Source organism: Poecile atricapillus, chromosome 2 (assembly GCF_030490865.1).
Source record: "Poecile atricapillus isolate bPoeAtr1 chromosome 2, bPoeAtr1.hap1, whole genome shotgun sequence".
Taxonomy (NCBI): domain Eukaryota; kingdom Metazoa; phylum Chordata; class Aves; order Passeriformes; family Paridae; genus Poecile; species Poecile atricapillus.
The window spans coordinates 92,266,334-92,289,959 of record NC_081250.1 but is presented as its reverse complement, the minus strand read 5'-3'; the positions used below and the strand labels follow the sequence as shown (position 1 = coordinate 92,289,959).

The following is a 23,626-nucleotide window of genomic DNA, read 5'->3' as shown; positions in this document are numbered from 1 at the left end:
TTGGTTCAGGGAAAGGAGATGAAGTATAAAATCCATTGCTTTTTTTTTCACAGTCCTTTCAGGATTCAGGTAAAATATTCTGTTGGCAAATTTTGATTTGTCCTCTCCTATCCTCTACAACTGTCACACGTACGCAGGTACGAAGCAAACATAGTGTATATTCACATCTATGTGCCCTGCAGGCTTTGCCCGCAGCAGCAAAGTGCTGTGCCCTAATCCCTCCCCCCCAAGTCCACTAAATTAATTTTATTGTAGTTATGTGTGACACAATTCAAACAAACTAGGAAAAACAATTCATCCTGTGGCATTAAGACTTTACTACGCACCTGTCCTCAGTTTCCTGAGTTGTCAGCCCTAGGACTTTTTCAGACAGTTTAGTGTGTTATGGTTGGTGATGTTTATCCTGAAATAGGTGCAGAAACTTTGCTAAAAGCGAAGCTGCAGATGGTCAGCAGTCACTACCACTGCCCTGGAGAAGGGTGAAGTGCTCTGCCTGCAATCAGCAGCTCTCCAGCTGGTGGCAACTCAGAGCTGGAGCTTCAGGCTCTGCTTGGGTTACATGTACAGCTGCAAGGTAAAGGTGACCCTGCTCACAGCACTGCAGAGTCTCAATGGCACCCGAGGAATCATTTCTCACAATTCATCTTTCCTACTAAACATCGCCCCTGAAATGAAAAAAAAGCAAGACTAACCAGTGCAGAATGTTTCCAGCAATTTAACACAACTCTTGTAAAAATGAGTGTATCTATTCCAACATGGTATAACTCGACCACTACATTTTCCTTACATGGATACAGTATAGAATTGCATGTTCTCAGCAGCCACGTAAAGCTCTGTGACATTTGAGTGGTTTTTGTTTTTGTTTTTTTTCCTAGTGTCTTTTTTGCAAGATCCATATATCCCAGCCTCCTTGTTGCTAGTAGAAATTTTGGAAGAAACATTTTTCAGTGACTTCTAGGTGAAGAAATAAAAACTCCATGAATAAGGCTACAGATCAAACTCTTTGTGTCCTCCTTTGCTTTTTCACACGAGTTACGTGGGCACTCCTGTGACGAGGGCCTCAGCAGAAGTTCCTCTGCAGTAAGAGCCAATGTAACATGTTTGTAGCAGAGTTCAAGGTCAGATGTTTAGTCCAGTCATTGAGTACTTAAAAGCAGTTCAGGAAGCACTGATCTCCCCCTCCTACAGCCCTGAAACCATCACTCGGAAGGAGGGTGGCACGTGTCTGTGCCGAGGGCTGGCACTGGGGCTTACACACGGGCTGGCACAGCTGGCATCAACTCCTCCTATGGACGGCAGGTAGGCGTGATGAAGGATGGGCAGCTGCAAGGACAGCCGGCGCTGTATGCTGTGGGAGAGACGGGGAGAGGAACGTTAGCCCAGGGGCAGATGGAATACATCACATGGCTGACGTGCTCCCAGGCTGCTGCAAGGGAGCTCCCTGGGCCTGCCGCTGTGACCCACAGGGTTAATGCCGAGAGCACTGCGCTCGCTGATGCTCAACTCTGCCACCATGATGTTTTCCTCTTGGGGAATTTTTCTGATGGGTTAGACGTGACACTTAAAAAACTAAGTGGGCTTTCTCAACATCCCACAACCTTCTGAAGTCCCAGCCACATCCAGGTTAATTGTTAGACTGCTGAAACCAAGAAAAGGGAGGACCTTGATTTTGCAAGAAGGGTGTATGGCTTGGTGACCCCCACCCCTTGCAAAGCGATCTACTGCCTGCAGAGCCCCATCCAACTGTGTAGATGTGCATGAGGTCACAGACTGAGTGAAGCCACGCATCACTTAGCACAAGGATGTCAGTACTAAGGATGGCACTTCTGCAACTCCAGCTACAGCAAACACAGGTGCACGGTGGGAGGGATTTGGGACTGATGCTTTTTTCCTCTTTTAAGTAGTTCATCTTTAAAGTTTGGGTCTGTGCTTTTGAGGTGATAGATGCTTTTGAGTTCTGTCAGTCAGTGCTATGGGACTGAGGAGCTGGCATTCTAAAAGCAGACCTACTCAGCACCCACACTAAAATTCAGTGTTCTGGAACCCAACATTCTGTATTTCCAAGTGGATTGGCATCATGATAACAGGTATAGTTTTTTTAAAAAAATGAATATTAAGTCATGCTCACAGGCTCATATAAGGCCTTTTCTTGCAGAGCATGGTGCCATGAGAAAAGGGCTCTGTTACTCCTGTGCTGTGGATATACTAGCACCTTTCACAAAATCAAAATCCTCTTGAGGTTTGCTAATGTAAAAAATGTTTTTAGTCATTTTATCATCAGGATGGCTTTATATTTGGAGTCATTCACCCTTGAAACACAGAGACACTTCCTTAAGAGAAGAGAGATATCAAAGTGACTGAGCTGAAGACTGGCTGTTGGATTTCAGAACAAAAATATCCATAGAAAGCTTTGTATAAAAATATATATTAGAGTTTTAAAGATAAAAATAGAGTTTTAAATTTATGTTTGCTCATTATCTGATATAATGACAATGTACAGAAAGGTCTTTATAAGAGGTGTTTGAAAGCTAGCCTTTGGACAGCCTTTTTGATTCAAATTACATTTAATAGCTTTTTTGCTTTGTGTTAGGCAGCAAAGACAGATACTAAGGCATCCATTACACTGTTTGGGGACCAAGCAGCATAGCTTTTAAATTCAAACAGAAAGAAATTTTGAGTTTTTCTCTTTAGTTTCTTCACTACAAACTTTGGCCTGTTTATACAGAGGTGCAGTAGAAGTAGTTGTTGTCTGCCTACCCAGGAAACTCTTTCTCATTGTTTCTCAGTGTTTTCCCCCTCAGACCCCTTTTAAAAGTTTCATGCAATGTTAGCCCTCAGTGGTGATCATTCTAGTGCTGGCAAAGCATTCCTGGAACTAAACATAATCTGTTCATTGTTATTTTGCTACTGTGCTCGACTCTTCCTGATGCTATCAATGAAGTCATGCCTTGTTCCCAAGGACTGCAGAGGGGGCATGGCTTGCTGTCTCCCTGTGCTGAATCCTTATGAGCCTGATGCTGCGGATTGTCATTCTGTCTCTTGTTGAGGGGTCAAATGCAGAATTGCCTGAACTTATTTTCCCACCAGTGGAAATGCTTACTTTGTTCAACTGTTATAGACTTCTCATTAAAGGGCTTTTTGAAGCTACTCCAAGAGAATCCAGTTGCATAATCAAGTGAACAGGATTTTTTTTTCAGCCATTTCAGTGTTAGCCATACCATGGACAAAGCATGTTTATTTAGCTATGCCAGTGGGGGCTGCAGTGGGTGGCAAATTTTGCTTTAACTGTACTTAAAAGTTTACTTTCACTTGAAAACTTGGTTCCTGGAATTGGGGCAGAGAACTGTAGCCTGGAGACTTGCACACAATTAAGACTGCAGACTAAACTCCTGGAGTGAAACACAAAACAAAACAAAACGAGTAGCAAAATCCAAACAAACCTGGTATTTTCGCCTCATGTGAAAGTAAATTTTGTGCCTTGACTCACTCTTTTTAGCTTTTTTTCCTCCAATATCAGTGATTTTCCCTTCTTCCACTCCTGACACATTTTGCCAATGCTTTGGGGGAAGTCCTAGGTATCAATACAGGCTGGAGGATGAGACCAGCCCTGCCAAGGGGAAACTGGGGTGATAGTGGATAAAAAGCTGGACATGACCCAGCAATGTGTACTTGCAGCCCAGGAAGCAAATCATATCCTGGGCTGTATCAAAAGCAGTGTGGCCAGCAGCATGAGGGAAGTGATGCTTCCCCTCTGCTCTGCTCTGCTCTGCTCTGCTCTGCTTTGCTCTGCTCTGCTCTGCTCTGCTCTGGTGAGACCCCGCCTGGAATACTGTGTTCAGCTCTTCTCATAAGAAGAATGTGGACCTGCTGGGGCGAGTCCAGAAGAAGACCACAAAGAAAATCAGAGGGCTGAGGGATGTCTTCCATGTAAACAGGCTGAGAGAGCTGGTTTTTCATCTTGGAGAGGAGAAAGCTCCAGGGAAACCTTAAAGCTTCCTTCTGGTACCTAAAGGGGACTTACAAGAAAGCTGGAGAGGGCCTTTTTGCAAGGAGTAAGAGGATTCTGTGTGAGGTTTTAAACAAAAGAGGGTAGATTTAGAGTACATAAAAATAATTAATTTTTATGTGAGGGCAGTGAAACACTGCCACAGGTGGCTCAGATGCCCCACCCCCAGAGACATTCAAGGCCAAACTGGATGGGGAATTACCGGTCTACTTGAAGTTGTCTCTGCTCATTGCAGGGGAATTGGACTGGTTGACCTTTAAAGATCCCTTCCAGCCCAAACCATTATGTGACTCTAGGAATTTGTTTGAAGTTGTTCATCCTATAAAGATATGTATGTGAAAACATATGTATGGTCAAGTATTTTGGAGAGGTAATGGTTGGTAGAAGTGGGTCTAGAATCACAGGAGCTTCTTCTTCACTGAAGGAGATGGAAAGCAAAGATGATTCCACACACACAGAGCACCCACTCATCCGGATTCTGTGTTAGGGCAAGTGTCCTCAGCTCTGTACACAAATACCATTTATTAAGAAAACAAAAAATGAGGTAAAACCTTGAGCTCCAATGACAATGCACATAGGAACACAATGCAATGCACATGGGAATGCACAATACCACATGGGGGTCAAGGCATTTGAAATATGTTTTGGTTTTGTTATAGGAAACCACTAATAAGATTCATCAGTAAGTGGGGGACCGAAACAAATTCTTGCAACAATCAAACATCTGAAGTTCTGTGGGAGTGTATAAACTGTGTCTAAGCACTCAGGGATTATTTCAGTTAATTCTACAGCACATTAATGTTGAATTTTAGCAAATGCAGGGAAGTTGGAGAAGCTCTAAAAGACTACAGTGGAGCAAGATGTTCTGCTAGTAGTGAACTAACCATTCTAAACCCACCTTATTTTAATGACACATTTGAGTAAGGCCATAGATAGATCACAGATAAACCACTCTTGGTGAAGAAACTGAATAACAAAGGCCTGTTCATGCTGAGGCATATGGCTGCAATGCAATGATCCAGTCACAACCAACTCTTTTGAATGAGAATTTTTTGTTACTTAAATTAACATAACTGGCTCCAGTTATGCTTTGAAGTTACACTTTGAAGGTTACAAAAAACCCCGCACATAGAAATAGTCTATTAAGATCATAAGTTTTAGTGGGGTCCTGCAGAAATCTGTCATCACCTCTACTTAGAGATCTGGAAGACTGTTACATGTGGTTGCTGTTAAAATGAGAATGGATTAAATTTTAATGGTGCCAAAAACTAATGACCAGGACTGGATGTAGGTCACTGATGAGAAGGGACAACATGCAGGAATGAAAGCACAGAGATGGATGTCTTTAAGGGTCACAGAAGATAAACCATTGAACGTGGCCATCATGCAGATAAGCTGACTGATGTGATCTTCAGATAAGCAGAACTGCCCATCAGGAGATATGAGCAGTTTGATGCTCATCAAAGCAGATGACTTTGCATGAGAGACAACTCATCCTGCTGGGAAAAGAATTATGTCTATTTTAAACTGCTTCAGGCTGTTCTCTGGACCTGAGGTGTGCTGGCATGGTACAGTGTCTATCCACACAGCTAAGCATCCCCCAGGATTGTTGCTGAGCATTACCTGGGAGAGTACAAATGGATACAGCTGTGCTGGGGAACATGCTAAAAAATGGGAAATCAAAGTACAATGCCTGTGCACTGGCACTGCTTTGCCTGCTATTGGAGGTGTTAATTTATACTGTGTAGACAGTGTAAACAGGAAAGAAAGCAGCTAGCACCCAGCTCCTCTTATCTTATGGTCTGGCTGGGTATGGAACATTTTGCATGCAGTATGGAAAATCAACTGGGTCCTGCCCAGCAGGAACTGCCGAGGGAACTGAGAACCCTCTATATTCATGCTCTAAGGCTGCTTTACAGTCATACAAACTGCATTTTCCCTAGGTGCAGGGTTCCAAATCTGAGCCAAGCACAAAAAAATTGTTTTCAACATTCTGATTGAGACAACGTCAACATTACCTCAACAACAAATGTGAAACAACTTCCTTCACTGAGGTGTGCGTATATTGTTGTGCCTTTACTTTGGGCACAGCTGTAAAATAAGGGCAAAGTTGTAGAATAAATTATAAGAACAATAACTCTTACAATGAGCCAAATGTAGCACTAATGGTAAGAAAGAATGAAAAAATCCCAAATCAGTTATTTTCTGGACTCTATAAGAGCTTTCATACTAGAAGATGCCAGTTCTCATGAGTGCTGACAACCACAGGAAGCTGGGATGTTTTATTTTTCCCACAGCCATTAAATAGTTAAAACTTCTGCAGGCAAGTGATTGTCTTGACATCCTCCTTTCCCAGGTTTACGACCAAGAGGAAATATTTATTAGAATAATGACCTTGAGATTTGTGTTCTTGAATAAGAAATAAGTTTCTCAGACTGTGACTACCTATCATGAAGTGAAATGAGACAGAAACTACAGCTTGCTTTTAGCTCCTTTTTTTTTTTTTTTTCAAAAATTATACATTTAGCAACCATCAAAGGACAGAAGTGCTGCCAGACAAGTTGCAAAACAAGCCCAGAGGTGTGGAAGTATATCTTAAAGAGTACAAACTTTGGAGAGAGGCAATCTCTTGTCAGAAAGAGGGAAGTCCTGAAGACAGCTATACCTCTCCTCCCTGGAAGATCCATTGTTTCTGGGCAGTGTGGCTTTGGTACTCATTCTTAGGGAAAGCATTGACCCTCGGACCTGGCACAGTCACAACTGTGCAAATGCTGAACGACACTGTTTATATTTATCAGGAGTTTATTAATTGCTTTCCATAAATATCAGAGACTGTTTGGATTTGTACTGACCCACTCTCCAAAACCTTTAGGAAATCTCAGTCTTCTCATCAGTTATCACTAGCCTAGAGGAAGTTCGGTCATCCCCAAATGTTTTTCATTTTCTTTGTCTGTATTAAATCTGTATAGAGACAATTGGATTATCGGAGTGTCTGTGTTTTTCTTAGCATCTTTCTTAATGTAAGTGGGCCACATGTGGATGAGGCTGCATTCACACTACATTATTTCTGACAAATGATGCTGAAAAAAACCCAGGCCTTTAATAGCTATGCATTAAAGCACTCTGCTGACCCCATGAAGTCATGAGAGCTCTCTCAGCAAGAGCCCTGCTTTTGTGAAATTACAAGATATTTCATCTACTGTGGGATTTCGTTTTGGTGCATGTGTGTGTGTGAATTAGCTTCTTTGCAGGTTTGGTTTGGGTTTTTCCTTTGAGTGCAAGGACAGATTTAGAAATCCACGTGTTTTCCTGCTCCAGGTAATACAAGACAGTAGCTACTATCTGCAATCAAGGTTGCTGTTGCTGATGTAACGTGACTCATTCTAGTAATCTGTTTAATTTATTCTTTTTTTAAATAAGCTTTTAAATTGCCCAGGAGTCTGACAGCTATTAGCTCAGACACTGATGTAGCGATGCTCATGTAACCAGGCTGCCGTGGGGAAAGAGCTGATCCGGGCACACCCGAGAAGGGCTCTTCCCTGAGCTCTGGCCCATGGCAGGTCCTGCTCAGCTAGGGGAGGGTAGGACACAAGTTTATTGTATAGGTTCCTGGAGACAAAAGCTGACATCAGAACACTCTTTCCCCTCTGTAAATCTAGCCAGTGTTTTGTGCCATCCTCTCCTTGTAGCTGCAGCATTGTTTCTAAGGGAAACTACTTAGTGCAGGCTTTCCTGTGCCAAAACTCAGGTCCAGCTGCTATGGCAACATTGAAAAGCCCTCAGGACATTTTTTATTTCTCATCTAGCTTAAGAATGTAAAGGAACAAAATGTCTATGTACACTATGAACCCCTCTAGCTGGTGTGGGGAAGGACTTGGACTTCTGACAAGAGTCATAAGACATTTGTGCACATATGTACAACCTCTTCTCTCCTCCACACACTGGTGGCTTGGCACAGCTCATCTTGTAACTCTCTACAGAAATTTTGGACATCAAGCTATGGATGTTTCCAGCAAGAGAAAAGAAGCATGTTGTTTTGCTTTAGGGTCACCTTAGAATCTACAGCCCCTGATATCCTCTAAGTTCCACTGGGCTGGTGAGCTGGTAGCAGGGAGGCATCACAGCCTACTGGAGCTTCAGGAGGTGCCTTTCACATTCCTTGCTGCTGATGTTTCAGGCTCTTTCTGTATCCTGGGCTGGCTGAAAGGGGGTTATAGTGAAGGTCTGTCCATTAAAAAAAATCATGGAAGGGGAATAACGGGCTTTGATGAAATGTGAGAATTGAACTTAATGTCTTGTCAGCAAGGTAATGATGTATACTTACTGTTCTGGAGAGTTGATGTCTTCTATGGGATCTTTGCTTGTTCTGGAAGGGTCTGATGAGCCCCACTGTGCTGGTGGATTTTGATCAAGGTGATTTTTCAGAATGGCTTTCTCACCATCTGGATGGACAACACATTCAATTTTACTTTACTGTGACCAAGGGACTATTTAAAAATTGTTTCATTTTACCTTTTTCCAGATATCCATAATGCCACAAAGTAAACTCATACTACCTATATTCCAATACAGTCTCAAGTTTTGCTGTGAGAGTTTGGTACTCTTATGTTTTGGATGATGTGTTCCTCCATAGGAACCGCCATGAAGAAACAGAAAAGTGACAAAAGTGATGTTACACTCTCTCTTGGGCTATGTGAAAAAATAATGTAACTATACTGTTCTTGCAGTTAGAGATTGTAACCTTTTCATAAACCCTTCTTAAGGCTTTTCCTAGAAAAACTATAATCTCATTGATGTATAAACCCTTGACACTCCTACCATCACACAGGCAATTAAGTGCTATATTTTGACTGTCTGCCACTGCTATAATTTTTAGCATGGAAACATGATTCATATCAACTGGACTGGTCCATAGGCTGTCTGCAGCAACGACAACTAATTATGTCATTACACTCTTTTGTTTTCTGCATAGTGATAACAAAACAGTTCATAATTCTTGATTCCCCTAGGTGTCCTGGGAGTCCACAGCTAGCTGTGCTGAACCCCGCAGCATCATTCCCCCTGAGAAACACGGGCAAACACAGCCATTTTGAGAAGATCCTTTCTGTTCCTGCCTGCTTTTTCAAAGTCTCTTTCTGTGGTAAGCCAAATAAAATCACATGGAAAGCATCTGAATAATGAGGGCAGTTCACAGTTTTCATAAATAATTACAGAGAGCTCCAAATCCATCACCAGCAGTTGTTTGCCACACAAACAGAGAAGCAGTGATTGCTGCAGGCATTGAGGCAGCATGGAAGAGGAGTCTGAGGTAAGCTCTTGAAGAGGGTACTGGAGGATTTGAACATAAAAGTAGGTATGAGGGGGAAAAGCAGGAGAAGAGTGAAGAAAAAAGGAAAACTACGAGAAAAAGCTGGTACATTTTGAAAGGTTAACCTGCTTTTCTGTTGTGCTCATGTTCAGAAGCCCCAAATAACAGCTCCCAGCATACTAGGAATATATGTGTTATCAACAGGCACTGGGGGGACAAAACAAGCAGCATAAACACAAACTGAGGAAAGAAGCTGGAAGTATTAATGTTTTGAGGGCAAACTCCAACATCTGTAATGGCCTTCCCAGCAATTATTTGATAGTATTCACTTCATGCTGTGAAAAGCCTAACAAGCAACCAACAATTGTGCAGGTGGGAAGGCAACACAGTGCAGACATGGGCATCACTAGCTCAGAAGAGGAGACAAGGTTTTTCACCCATGTTGCAGTGAAGAGAAGGATTTGTGTGAGAAAGGAGGTGACCAGAACACATGAAACTTCTTTGGTTGGGGCAAAAAAACGGCAGTAAAAGAGAGCTGAGGAATTCAGTTGTGCAAGAGGAGTGCTTAAAATTAAGAGATGGCAGAATTCAGTGATGGTTTAGATGTGAAGGGAGCACAGCAAAGTGGCTAAGATAAGCAATTCAGTCTATCATCTCAGGGCAGCCTGGAGTTTGCTGGTATGGCATTTGCTGTCACAAGAGTTCAGTTTTAATTTTCGGCACATTGCATTTCTTTGTATATCAAATTTGACATTTGCATAAAAGTCTTGTGATGTCTATAAACAGACATGTAGAAAAGAACAGTTTTTACTTCCATGATTAAAACCAACACTCGGTCCTGGGCTGATCTAAGCTGACAATGGAAACTGCTGACTTTTTGATATAGACCAAAGTAAAAATTGGAGTAATCCTTGTAATTAGGGATGGAAGAGCTCTAAATTTAATTCCTTTAGGGTTCTAACTCCTTTGGCCAAGATAAGCAATTTAACATTTTACAAAGCTGCTAAAGATATAATTCTTCCTCAAATGATTGGAAAATGCAACTGTTGCTGTTTGGGAGTATGTTACTTAATAGAATAATCTGTGTTGTACACACTAAAGGAGTTCCATGTACTTTCAGATGTGCTGAGAGAGAGAGAAGGAGGTGGTCCTTGTCAAAAAGGTGGGGGATTTAGTTTAGAGTAGAGCAGAAATCATATATTCTCTTCCTACTCACCTCTCAACACCAACTGCCCATATATCACCGTGTGTTATTCTTAATAGACTCTTTTCTACCACTCTTGCAGATGACTTGCCCTTAATACACTGAATAAATTTCTGCATACAAGGCTACCAAATGCAGGTTTTATATATATATCTAGAAAATACAGACAAAATGCACTTAAAATTGTCAGTTTTTTTTTTAAATTTGCTTCTTTCAAAATTAAAAAAAAAAAAAAGTTAGGTAATTCTTATTTGTTAAGCATTTTGGGAGAGGAGTCGTTAAGTTTTTATTTTGCAGCTATGGAAACTAGAATATCTTTATTTTCCATTTACCTTTCATTTAAATAATGAAGAACAAGATTCTCACTTAGTCATATGCTTCTGGGAGCTGGAGCTTAAAGAAAAAACACTATTGCCATATGCACTTAAAAAACTTAGAAAACTAGTTTTATAAACGTGACAACTACAAGAAAAGAAATTAAGGGTAGTGGTAAACATTTGATTTCCCAGTTTCCCCTGGAAAGCGTAGCAGTGTATTTGATAATTTCTTATCGTCTCTTCCTCTGTCCATTAAGCATGTCACTAGGAAAACGCCCTTCATTCTCAGGGCACTGTCTGCCACTGCAGATTCTACTCAGTAAGTTGCACCAGGATGATGTAACTACCTTTTAAATTGAAATTACATTGGCCAGAAGCACCTTCTAAATAATTTTCACCTTTGTAGACCTCAAACTGGACTCAGAAGCCTGGATGAGTGATGCCTGAGCACTTTCCATTCAGAAAGCTGTCGGGAGAAAAGACAAATACATCTCAAGGGCCTCACAGAGCACTCAGCAATGGGCTCATTATAAAACAAAGCTCGCTGCCAGTGGTTGGTGAGAGCCAGAAGGCTTTACCTCAGGACCTTTGCCTACCTGTAGCAAAGAAACAGCTTCCATTTACAGAGCTGTGAGCTGCAAGAGCACACCTGATGCAGACTGCCCAGGGGCTCAGCCAGAGGGTCACTGCTCCCAGCTGCTCTCCTCTCCCTCTGCCAGGGGTGACTCAAAATCACTCTGCAACCTCCTGCCACCAAGATTACCTGGGCAGGCTTAAATGCGCCATGCATTTTAACAACCCTCATTCAGCTGCAGGCAGAAAGCACCAGGTGACTGATGATGCTTCAATTTCTTCCAAGAGCTTAGAAAACATATTTTTTTTAACTAGAGGCTTGTTTTGTTGATGTTTGTACACTGTAGCTTTATTGAACATCTTCATCACTACACTTTAGTGGCAATATTCCTCTGATGGCTTAGAACTGGATGACAGAACTACTCTTCATCCAATATCTTTCAATTCTACTGTTGTTTCTCTTTGCTAGAAAGCATATATTATGCTTCACAAAGGAGCAAGTGTGGTTTAATAAGGTCTTATACCATATGGCAGAGATAACTTTGCTGATTTACTAAAGAGCTCAGGAAACTTTAAAGCTAGAGGTAGATTTTAAAAACCTGCTGTAATTTTCCCCTGTTCTGTTGTTTGGACTGAAACATGACTAGCCAGTCTCTGTTTTCAATGTGAATAGGGTATTAAGAAAGTAAACGGAAAGGAAAAATTAAAGTCATCACACCATTTGCTGGATAATCAGAAAAAAGTTCTCCTGAAGTAAGCACACTGCACTGGCAATCTAAATCATATCTTCTGATAGTTGTGTTTTGAGAGGAAGATTTTTTAAAAAGAAGAGCCAGTGAGATTCAGCTCTGACTTATACTACTCTAAATCAGAAGAAAATCCCTTTACTACAGATTTGTTTCTGTGCAAAAAAGGGCATGTACTGAACCTCTGACAGGTTGGTCTCCCTGTTGAAATAGAAAGAGCCTCCAATTTCAGGATTGAATCCATTTGTTAGGCTTCATAGAAACTAGCATACATATCTCTATATATCTCTATAAAGAAAGGAACTATAGCCTTGCTTCAAAACAGCACCCCTTTAAAGGCATTATTTCTGAAAACCTTTGAATCTATTTTTCAATCTCAACCTTAATGCTTGAATTGCATGAACTTCATAGAAATAATATTTCCCCCATCTATCACAGATGAACTCTGTTTTGCTTTGCATTTGTGAGCAACATGCCTTTGAAAACTGTTTTTCTTTGAGCTGCTTTTACACGGGGAAAAACTAACACCAGGAAACATCGGAGTGGGGTGACAAGTGACAGTATGTAGGCATATCTGACATGTAAATGAATGCTCCCAGCTCATTTACAGCAATGAGTAAAGACTCTTTCTGGCTTAAAACAGGCAAGGTTTTCTGAGCAAGGATGGGAGAAAACCTGCAAAATGGGTTTGCTCATAAGAGGGGACTGTGGCAAGGCTGTCTCTTGCTTCTTCTGTACATCCCATAGAATGGCTGTCACTCCTTAACTTCTCTACTATGCTTCTCTGAAATGTTCTGGCCAGAGGGAGATTCTTCTGCAGGATTTCTTCTGAGCTTTGCTTTATATGAAACTCTTTCAATCCATGATTTTGTGAATTATGCCACATGCAAATAATTTCATATATTAAAATATCAAAACGAAGCTGAGTAAAATAGTAAGATTCCAAGCATATCAAAATTATCCAGTTCCCACAAACCACACAGCACCTTTCCTCTGAGTATTTGTCTCTTCAGTAGCTTTTATCTCTGCTGAAACTTGCACAGCAGAAATAACTTCTATCTTCATGAACTCTCTCCTGTTTCTGACACAGACATAGGTGCAAGGAGCCCTTTTGGGAAGCTCTGGTTTTTGACCACATAAGGACATTTCTTCCCTAGAACTGTGTGGCAAAACCTTCCTCTTTGCACAGCATCACAGCCGAGGCACTTGTCCTCCTCTTCCTAATTTCAGCCTGGCAAACACAGCCATGCCTCCGAGCATGGCTCTTCTTGCTGAATGGCTCTGTCAGTTTTAGGGGTGGCCTGAGCCAAGTGCTGGCCTGCCCCACACCCTGTCCCTGCCTAAAACCCAGGCTATAATGTGGCTCTGCCACTCCAGAAAGGCCACCAGATCCCAGAAATGCCAACTGAGAAGTTAATGTTGCCCTGTGCAACTTTAACTTCTGACCTGAGCTGAGGTCACTAGCAGGCACAGTGACTCAAAGTCATCCGAGGAATGTAGGAAATGAAGTTCAGGGGATGCCCTTTTAAATTCATCTGGGGAAGCCATTTGAAGTCTCAGAGCCATAGTGCATGGAGCATGCTGAAAACTGCTTGACCACACAAAGCTATGTAGCAGTGCAGCTAAAAAGCCTGCACTAAAAGAAAGCAATCAAACCATAAACCACAAATCACATTTTCCTAATTGCTTTTCTTACATAGCCAATTGCTGTAGATGTCTCAGGGACATTATGCATTTGTGAACAAGAAATGAGTGTCTCAGATAATATCTCTCTTTAAATGAGATGTACTGAAATGGGCTGTAAAGAAAGAGACCCTGTGCCAGCAAAGAGCTCCTGGGATACACCAGGAGCTGTTGCTGTTAATAACTAACCAGGAATCCCAAAGTTATGAAATGCTGCCTGAGGTCAGGCAGATACAGAAGTTCACAGCTGTATCTACCTATTTCGGATAAAGTAATTTCACTTTCGTGTCTTAAATCCATATGTTTGATGAAAATGAGGGTGGTGGGGAAGGAAGAGATTAATAAAACAACCTCCTTCTGCATTTGGCTATAGGAATCAGGAATAACTCTGGGCAATTTTTATAGATTAGAAGCCTACTGAAGCGTACTATGACATTAAAGTTTGATTAGGGTTTGTTCAAGATGCACTGCCTAAATCCTCTGTTATGATCTGTTCTGTGAAGAGCAGTGCCCTGAGTTTGTGTAAGCAATAGCAATGGGGTTATGCTACATGACATTCTCCATATGAGCTCCTCCAAAACAGCAAGGTGTTTTATAAAAACAATTCACATAGAAGTGAACCACAAAGGGAATGTGAAAAATTATCAGCTATGATTTTTAGATCCAAGCCAGCTGCTATTTTGAGCCTCTCTACTCTGTTCCTGCTCTCCCAGCTCACTTTTTTCACAAGATCAAGGAAGGTGCAAACCTCATCATCACCTTAAAACCAATATTGGACTGGCTTCCCCTGTTGCACAGTGGGTGTGAGAGAGATGGTCACTTCTAGGTCACTCTAATAGATTATTTACAATTCTGAAGCTTCACTCAAGCACCACCAGGGATGCATAATTTCTAGTTTCTGTACTTTCCTTTACTGAAAGCTCATGAAATGCATAGCTACAGAAAGCATAGTCATGTCATTCAGAGTTAGCTTTCCTGTAGCCGTAAGGGCCAGAATTTTTTTAAGTACCATTTAAGTGATGTCTGTTTGAATCTGCACAAAAGCAGCAGTGACTCAGCAGCGTGAATTCTCCAAAGTCTTGTTATTTTGATTGGAATGGCAAATTTATATTAGGCGCATAGGTTGGCTATTGGGAATGGGGATGGTGAGAGAAACAGACAGGAGATTCAGACGTAGATAAGGGACAGGAAAATATGGAAAGATAAGAGGCAGAAGAAATGGAATTGGAGGGACAGGAAAAAGCTAGCAAGGGTTGCTGATCACAGTGGCTCAGAGCCTGGAAGTATGAATATTTAATGTCACTTGTGCCAGAATCAGGATACACTATAATATGCATGCAAAGATTATTTGCCACTAGGTGTGGGACCAAGCTTCAAACCACTTCTGCAAATTGGGATCCAGGTCTTCCTCATTCCCAGGAGAATGAATGCTCTAACCTTTCCATATAAAGCTGGACAAGGGAAAGCATCTTTCTCCACCTATCCCATTTTTTTTGTGTGGAGCTTTATGTGGTAGGTCCATTGAGAAAATTGTGTCCAGCAGCAGCTGCAGTATGCAGAATATCAGTCCTGTAAATCCAACTAATAAATAGTTACTGTCTAGCTACTCTAGACATTAAGGCTCCATGCTTATGGATGATTTTAAATATGCACCCCACAGCAGGAATGTTAAAGCTGGGGAGCTGCACTGGGGGAAAATTAGGAAAAGAGACGATCTTGGATGCTGTTGCTTAAAGCAGCAGTTAGGCATCAATGTCTTTTGTAGACATAGCCACAAGTAAGTGCAGAAAGGTTATATTTTATCCTGGATTTCTTTGCCAGCCTCCTACTGCTAATGGAGTGCATCTTGCTGTGGGAAGCATCCATCCTAAAATTATACCCAGTGTATTTTTTGAGAATCATTTTTTGTTTCTCATACCCAAACTCAGATGGGCATTTGGCACAATGCAATGTATCTTTTCTGCTTGAAATATTATTCATGATTTATCATTTTTCCTGGAGCATCTGACATGAGAGGAACATTCTATGTGTTCCTTTCAAACTGCCTCATCCCACTCACTGATGTTAGTTCTTGCTCCTGATCTCAGCCCAATAATCACACGCCTCCAGCAGCTATTTACGTTTTCCTTTTCCTCCTTTCCCCTATTTTTTTTTTTTTTTTTTACTTTTAAAAAAGACACTGGGAACTCTCCCTTTTTCTCCTTTTTGCCACAAGTTATGCAACCTATTGTATACCCAGGCTAAAACAAAAGGTGCAAGAAAAAGTAACCTTATCCAACCAAAATTTCAGTATACTTACAAAAACATATATGAACTGTTGCTGTTGTTCTAAAATTATTCTTCAGATTTATTCATAGGAGTAACTTCTGTCCCACTGAATCAAGCCTATGGTACCACATCAATAGGAAGGCTGAGCCCTGAGCCTTGCAGTGTTACCAACATGCAAAATACAGATTCCAAACACAGAGCATCCAGTTTTTCACACACTATTGTAATAGTCAGCTGTATAAAGCTATTTGCCAGAAGTTACAAAGTAGATCCATTCTAGAGTCAGATATGGAAGGTGGGTGTCCTGGCTTCCACTTTTATTGCACTATGCACCAGATTTTACTGCTTTCCAAAAAGCAAAATGGCTCTAATGGAAGCAATTCTCTTGCATGTATTTCTTCAGGGAGTGATGCAGGAGACACAGGAGAAACAACTTAGGAATATTACAGTTGTCATTAAATCCTTTATTATCAGTTCCTAGGGAAGAATTTTCATACATGAGTGGCTTCAATTCTGCATTTAGAATCCAAATCAGCACTGAAATATTTACATGCTTCTCTTTTATGTGCTTGATAGCAGTGTCCAAAAGCAGGATTTCAGCATCCTAGTCAGGCAAGCACATATTAAGCTGGGCTTAAAATTCTGCGACTTTCCTCTCTCCATGCAGCACAAAAAAACTTGACTTTGGAACATAAGTACACTTCTAAAAGTTTCCCACTTCACCATGTGTTTTACAATAGAAGACATATATACAGAAATAACTACTCAGTGAGTACCATGTAGCTTGTTATGTGAATCTGCATACTCTCAGTAATTCAACCAAAATATTTAAACTGTCTTACCAAGAAAGCACTTTCTAAGTGCTCTGAAACCAATTCAATGAGATTGCTATTCCAAGGTTTGGCATGTTAAACTACAAATGGATTTTATTAACACTCACCTTTGCTGTCTGTGAAGTTCCGTATACTAAGAATGTCATTGAGGTCCTGATAGTGGTTCTGCTTAATGTATGTTGTTTTCTCAGGAGTGTCCTGAAGTTGCATTGTGACCTCTTCCAAGTCTTTGTCCAGCTGCAAAATAAGGAGAGTACAAATCCTTCAAAATTCAAGAGTCCTTTCTTCAGGTATCAGCACTGAGGCAGAGCTTTCTATAATTAGACAGGAAGGCAGGTGGTAATGCAATTACTACCCTGTGACAAACACAGTTTTCTTGTAGCACTACTACACTGCCTCTAAAAATAATGCTACAAGTGAAAAATTGTGTTCAGCTGTGATACTGCACACAGGGCATAGGAGAGGAATGAGCTTTAGTAGTTGACAGTAGAAGCAAATCAGGTGTACTGACAAATGAGAAAGATATGGGTGCAAGAAAGCCCAGTCTGAAAACCTCTTAACTATTTATTACCTACATGTAAAATTGTGGCATACATAGCTATAACCATTTCATCCATCAAATTATCAAACAGGAGAATATTGCAAGGGAACTATGCCATAAGGGAACTATGGCACCTCCAGTGATTGACTGCAGTCAACTCTTCCAGGAATGCACTTTTAGCACTGAGCAGAGCACAGTGTACTCTCCCCAGAGGCTGACTTGTACTCAGTTGTCTACAGCCCCAATAGAAAATTACAAGAAACAACCTTCCTAATCCTCTTTGTGAACAGTTGTGCAGGGTGTGGTGTCCAGAGTATGTCCCACTCACTACCAGCTTAACTGAATTTTAAAACTGCTGAATGTAGTTTTGTGTTATTCCTTATAGAACTGGAACATAGCAACTCAAATTAGATGAGCCAGAGATGTAGATTCTAGCCATGGTAGGGCAAGCTCCAAATCTCATTGACAATGAAACTGATTTGGACCCTCTGGTTCTGGGAATTTAATCTATTTAAGCAAAATCCAAAAGAAGGGCCTGCAAGCACTAATGTGGCTGCTCTGATCAGCCTTACCTGTGCTCACCATCATGAGACTTCCAAGGCACAGGCTGAGATCCTGTGTTGGGAGGCTTAGTAGAAAAAAAAAACTACAGTAGAGTAAAGGAACAGAAATAGCCAGCAGGCAGCAGGCCTTCATTAAAATTTTCAAGGCTCTCACATGAAAGGGACCTGGGAAGCTGAACTAAATTTTTTTAACAAGGCAGAGATAACTTTTACTTTTGTACTCTTTGGTAGCCTGAGTAAATACCTTTTAGTTACCTAGGCAATTGTCATTACTTAAGGTCTGGGCAAAGAAATAACTGTTGCAAAAAAATAGTTTTCTTCAAGGTATAAGAATACAGATTGGACAAGAACATGTTAATTTATTTACGATATGATCAGTTATGGTTATCTTCTCTCAAAAGTTGGGCAGTCTCCAAGACTGGTTTGTCATTGTTTCAGGCCTGCCGAGCAAGGATGGACACAACTATGAATGTACATGCTATAGCTCTAATCGAATTCATGCACGTTGTGTACTCAGCCTTTCCCTCAGTAGGTACTGAAGAAACCACCACCTTTGTGCCAAAAGAGTCAGCTTACATGTTCATAAAGGTATTTTTCTACCTTAAGAAAATATGTAATTCTGTTTCATGGAAGATGTAAAAATCTGTCTAGCAAGTTTTTGAGCAAACTCTCAGAGAGGTCGAGAAATAACAGCAACAGCAGCCTCAGAACTCAACCATAAACAGGAACAAAGACAGCCCTTCAGTGCCCCTGGGGCTGCGGATCTCTGTTATGCTCGCTTGTAAAGGTTATGCTTCTGAAGCTGCGGAGCTCAGCATGTCCATGTGAAGCAGCAGGGTAATTGGCCTGTCACAAATAAATAGGGCAAGTTTAATTCCATTTTGCTAAGGCACATTTTCATTTCATCACACCTGCTATGTATCTGCTGTACTAGTTGGCAATCCATATAAAGTGTCTCTTTCCTATTATTGCTACCGGGAAAGTTAACTTTTTTCTCTAAAAAGTAATCAGCATTTAAGCAGATTGCAGAATTGCAACAAAAAACAATGAAAAGTGAAGTGCCTAGGCAGTATATACAGTAAACAATACCTCTGTAATCTTCATTCTCAAGCGGTGGTTCTCTGACTGCAATCCTTCTAGTCGAGATGTGCTGGCCTGATTGACGCTGGTGACTGATGTTGACGTTTTTGAATCTTCTTTCTTTTGATTTTGAGTGAACTGAAACCGTCTGTTCTGTGTGGCTGCATCTGGATTTGTTCGCAGTGTGATGAGCTGAAAGGTTGAAAAGCCTTAAGAAATCCTGTTTTATTTTTGCAGCTATTTATTTTGTATCTCAAAATACTGAAAGGCAAACCAAGAGCTTCTTTTTGACTTTCAAGTATAAAACTCAGGAAAGTGAGATCTTGTTGCCATGTGCACTACTTGAGATGATTTCTAAATAACTTTACAGAATAGATTGAATGAAAATGATTATGAGAAAGGAAGGATTCAAAAAAATTGGGAAAAAACTCATTCAAAAGATATTTATCCAGATTTTAAATATATTAAAATATATTCTATCAAATTTCATCTAATATTCTATCAAATGTATTTTTTTCCTTCATCGATATGTTTATACTTTCAAAGGATATATTCCTTCTTCAAGAAAAAAAAAAATCAGCAAAACCTATCTCTTCCCAAGAACAGTTTTAACTGAAATTTTTCCTTTCCTACTGTTACAAGTAACACTCAAGCAGCGAGAGACATGAAGCAGGAGTATTAACAGAGAGAACTCATGGGAGATTGCACTCTGGAGATAACAGAAACTTAATTAGTTTTTAGCAACCCAAAATAAACCAAATCTGTTCAAACAAATTAAATAAGCCACTTTAAAAAAAGGTTAACCTTAAACATATTTAATTTAAGCAAATATAAGTAAAATATAACACTCAGTGACAATGTGAAAATATCACCTCGACCTGAGGAGAGAAAGCTACTGCTGTTTGGCAGTGGGGAGAGAGATTCTCAGATTACTCTAGAGAACACAGAATTTATGCTACCAAGCAGCATACATATATATTTGGATACAGACAAAGCTAAAGGAGCTCCCTGCCCCAAGAGGATATGCATGGAATCATGAATCCAAAGGTGCTGAGTTGTCTGAAAAGAAAGAATGGACAATCATTTTGTATGCACAGCCCAGACAAATTTTGTGGTATAGCTCCATTTTGGAATTGATCCCTCTTATTCTTAAGAGCCTGGAACTGTTCTGGAGCTTCAGTGGCATGAAGTAAGGCCCTAACTTCTGGTCAAGAGACATCTGACTGCTCAGACTCTGACGAGTATGGTCCCTGGCTTGTATTTACAGACCAAAGCCGCAGCTTGGGATGATGCTTGTAGATAATGCATTTAATTTTTCAGGTGGTAAAGTAGATGGAGAGAGCTAAGGTGCTCTGCTTCTTCACCTTAATCTTTACTGGTAAAAATTGCCTTCAAAAATTCCAGATCTCTAAAGTAATTGAATACATCAAGTTCAGCCAACATGAAAAGTTGTATGCCTGAGGATTAAGGGAACTGGTCCATGTCATCATGAGGCCACTCTCAGTTACTTTTGGAAGATGAAGTTGATTTCAAGCAGTTTTTGAGGACTGGAAGAAAAAAAAGGTCACAGTTCCATTCAGGAAATGTGAGAGAAGAATATGGGGAAATGCCTCCTCTCCACCTTCACCTCAGTACGTGGGGGATGCTGCAGTAAATCCTCTGGGGAGCCATTTCCAAACATATTAAGAGCAAGAACGTGATTAGAAGCAGTCACCGTTGATTTATGAAAGAGAAATCCTGCCTGACCAACCTGATTTATTGCTGTCTTCAGTGAGATGTCTGGGCTGGTAGATGAGGGAAGAGAGTTATTTTTTTTGACTTAAGCAAAGATTTAGCACTGTCTCCCAGAGTATCCTCATAGTTAAACTGATAAAGTGACTGGGCAAGGGACCTCTGAAGTGGATTCAAACTGAGCTGAACTGACAGGCTCAGAGGATTGTGGTAGCCAGTCACCAATGCTGTTCCTCAATCTGGAAGGAAGTGGGTCTGGGCCAACAAAAATCTCCTAAGGCTAGGCAAGGGGAAATACTAAGTCCTTCCCTTGAGGAGAAATACACCCCAAGCACCTACCCAAACAGCGCAAAGGCTGTTTGGCTGGAAAGTGCTTCTAGTATGAGCTTACAGTACCCTGGGTGATCCTTCCTTTCTACTCAGCCTGGGCAAGAACACACCTGGGGTGTCATGTCCAGGTGTGGGCTGCCCAGAACAAAAGAGAAACAGGTGTAGTAAAGAAAGACCAGAGAAAGGTCACAAGAATGGCAAAGAAGGTCACAGCCCTTATGATACTAGTAGAGACTGATTATTTAGCCTTGAGATGGAAGACATTGCAGGGTGATGACATTATTCATGTGTATTCAAAATATGATGGAAGAGAGTAAAGAGGATGGAGCCAGACTCTTCTCAATGTTTTGCAGTGAAAAGGAGGGAGACACAAGCTGAAAAACAAAAAATTTCACTTAAACATCAGAAAAAACTTATCCTATTGTGAACATGGTCAAATGCTGGTAGAGATACTCAGAGGAATTGGGAATTATTCATCTGGAAGTAACCAAGACCCAACTGCTTAAGGTCCTGGTTATCTTCCTGAGCCTTCTTAGAGGGAAGTGTCTTCACTCTCACAATTCTTTGTTTCCAATTAGGCTGGTTGTAATGACTGATGTGCCTAAGTCCCAGACTAAAAACTATATGAAAATGAAGTTAAGGGTGAAAAATGGTAATTAAAATGCTTCTAAAAGCAGCAGGCAGAAGTGTTACAAGATAAAAGTTCTGGAATTTGATGTGGTCTAAGTTCAAACTGAATATAAGAGAAGTATTACCATTGAATCATCTTCACCTGGGAGTTTATAGCTAAAGATTGGGTGTTTTGCAACAGGGACAAGGTGTAATGAATTCATTCACATGGTGTGGACTAGATTAAAAAGTCTATGGGCAATATTGTTGGCTCATGCTGTACAAAGATGAGTTTTTAATTTTTTTTTCTACCATTAAGTCAGTGGAACTTATATCTTGTTGTCTTACATCTGTGCAGTTTCAATTTTCACAAAGGATCAATGCTGAATATCCACAGAGACAACTGCAAATAGACATAAAATGCTACCAATACAGAAAATAAATGTTTTAATCCCTAGAACTGATTTTGTCTTGCTGCTCTTCAGGAAACTGGATCAGAATTAATGTGTTAATGTCATTGCAGCCAGAAATGGTATACACTTGCTGGGCAACTAGAAGTGAGGCCAGTGTTCTGTCTCAAAATGGATGGAGTAGAAAAAAACAGAAGGACATGGAAGCTTCAAAAACATGGATAAGCTTGTGAAAATTCCTTCATGAAGACAGAATGCATGTTAGGACTTTTTCTTTTAAAGAAGTGAAGAGTATTCTGGAAAGAACCACGGACATCTTGGTCCTTAAAAAGATAATTAGACATAGAAGTTAATTTCTTAGAGGAAAAATATACATAACAGGTGTTTGAATTCTGCAGATAACTTCTACAAATTAACCTTGAATGCAGAAATCTATAATAGTTTTAACAATGTTTGGAAAGTTTTTGACTGGATAACATGAATGTGTACAAGTTAATGTAAGTATGATGCAGTATAATCCTATCAACATTTGTACCTTTACATGGAGATGGTAATGAGCATTTTTTCCTCTGATCTCTCTTACTCTGCTATGGGATTTTCCTCATGTTTTTTTCTGAGGCACTCGATACTGAACAAAATGGCAGTGGACGAAGTGCCACTTTAACTGGAGAAGTACAGTAATTGCCATGTTATAAGTAAATAAGATTAGTGGAGCTGACAAGAAGGAAGGGGAAAATGTCATGTTTCATTCCTTAATGTGTCTACATCGTTGAGTAGTTGCCTATTTAGATTCATAAAAGGGCTGTGGGATAAAATTGAATTTCAGCACTGTTGACACAGGAGACTGCTGAAGATTAGTTAAAAGGAATGCACTTTACTTGGTGTAGCAGAAAAGTAGTGGCACTCATCTAGCTCAGAACCACATTACTGCTTGCATCTGTCTGGTCAGTTTAATAAATGAGAAAGTGCAGTTTCCAGGTCTTCATTATCATCCCCTGTACTTGATGAGCAATGGGCTTTAGTATTCACCAGAAATCTTCCTAAGTCACCAAGATTGTATTAATTTATGACATAATTGCTTGAGGCGAGAGATTTGGTGCCTCTCTCACACTAACATCTTACCTAGATGTACAAACTAGGTAGTGTTGGATATAATCTTCTGTGGTGTCCAGATGAGGTATTTTTCAACCTGTGCTGGAGCTGAGGGGAGAGTGCTTGCCAGCTGTCCTGCTGTGACTGTGGCACAGCACAGCCAGAGGAGATGTAGGACAATATATACGAGTGATAGAAGAACTCTCCGGCTGTGAAAACACTCACATGGGCATTGGAAGTGCTGCATTCCAGCCCCTGCTTCAACATCTAGAAAATTCATCATTTTGTACCTTATCCAATGATGAATTTTGTTGCTAAATAGCTAAGCATTT

The 23,626-nt window shown here is 40.6% G+C and overlaps 1 protein-coding gene across 1 annotated transcript in view; it reads right to left on the bottom strand.

Moving 5' to 3' along the window:
* Positions 1 to 398: 398 nt before the first annotated feature.
* GABBR2 (gamma-aminobutyric acid type B receptor subunit 2) overlaps positions 399 to 23,626 on the bottom strand; it is a 466,358-nt gene continuing 443,130 nt past the window's right edge. The window contains exons 16-19 of the mRNA XM_058831970.1: positions 19,132 to 19,314; positions 17,046 to 17,175; positions 8,331 to 8,448; positions 399 to 1,348 (exon numbers count right to left, since the gene is read on the bottom strand). Of these exons, the coding sequence (XP_058687953.1) occupies positions 1,183 to 1,348; positions 8,331 to 8,448; positions 17,046 to 17,175; positions 19,132 to 19,314 (597 nt within the window). The 3' untranslated portion in view covers positions 399 to 1,182. The remainder of the gene's footprint in view (positions 1,349 to 8,330; positions 8,449 to 17,045; positions 17,176 to 19,131; positions 19,315 to 23,626) is intronic.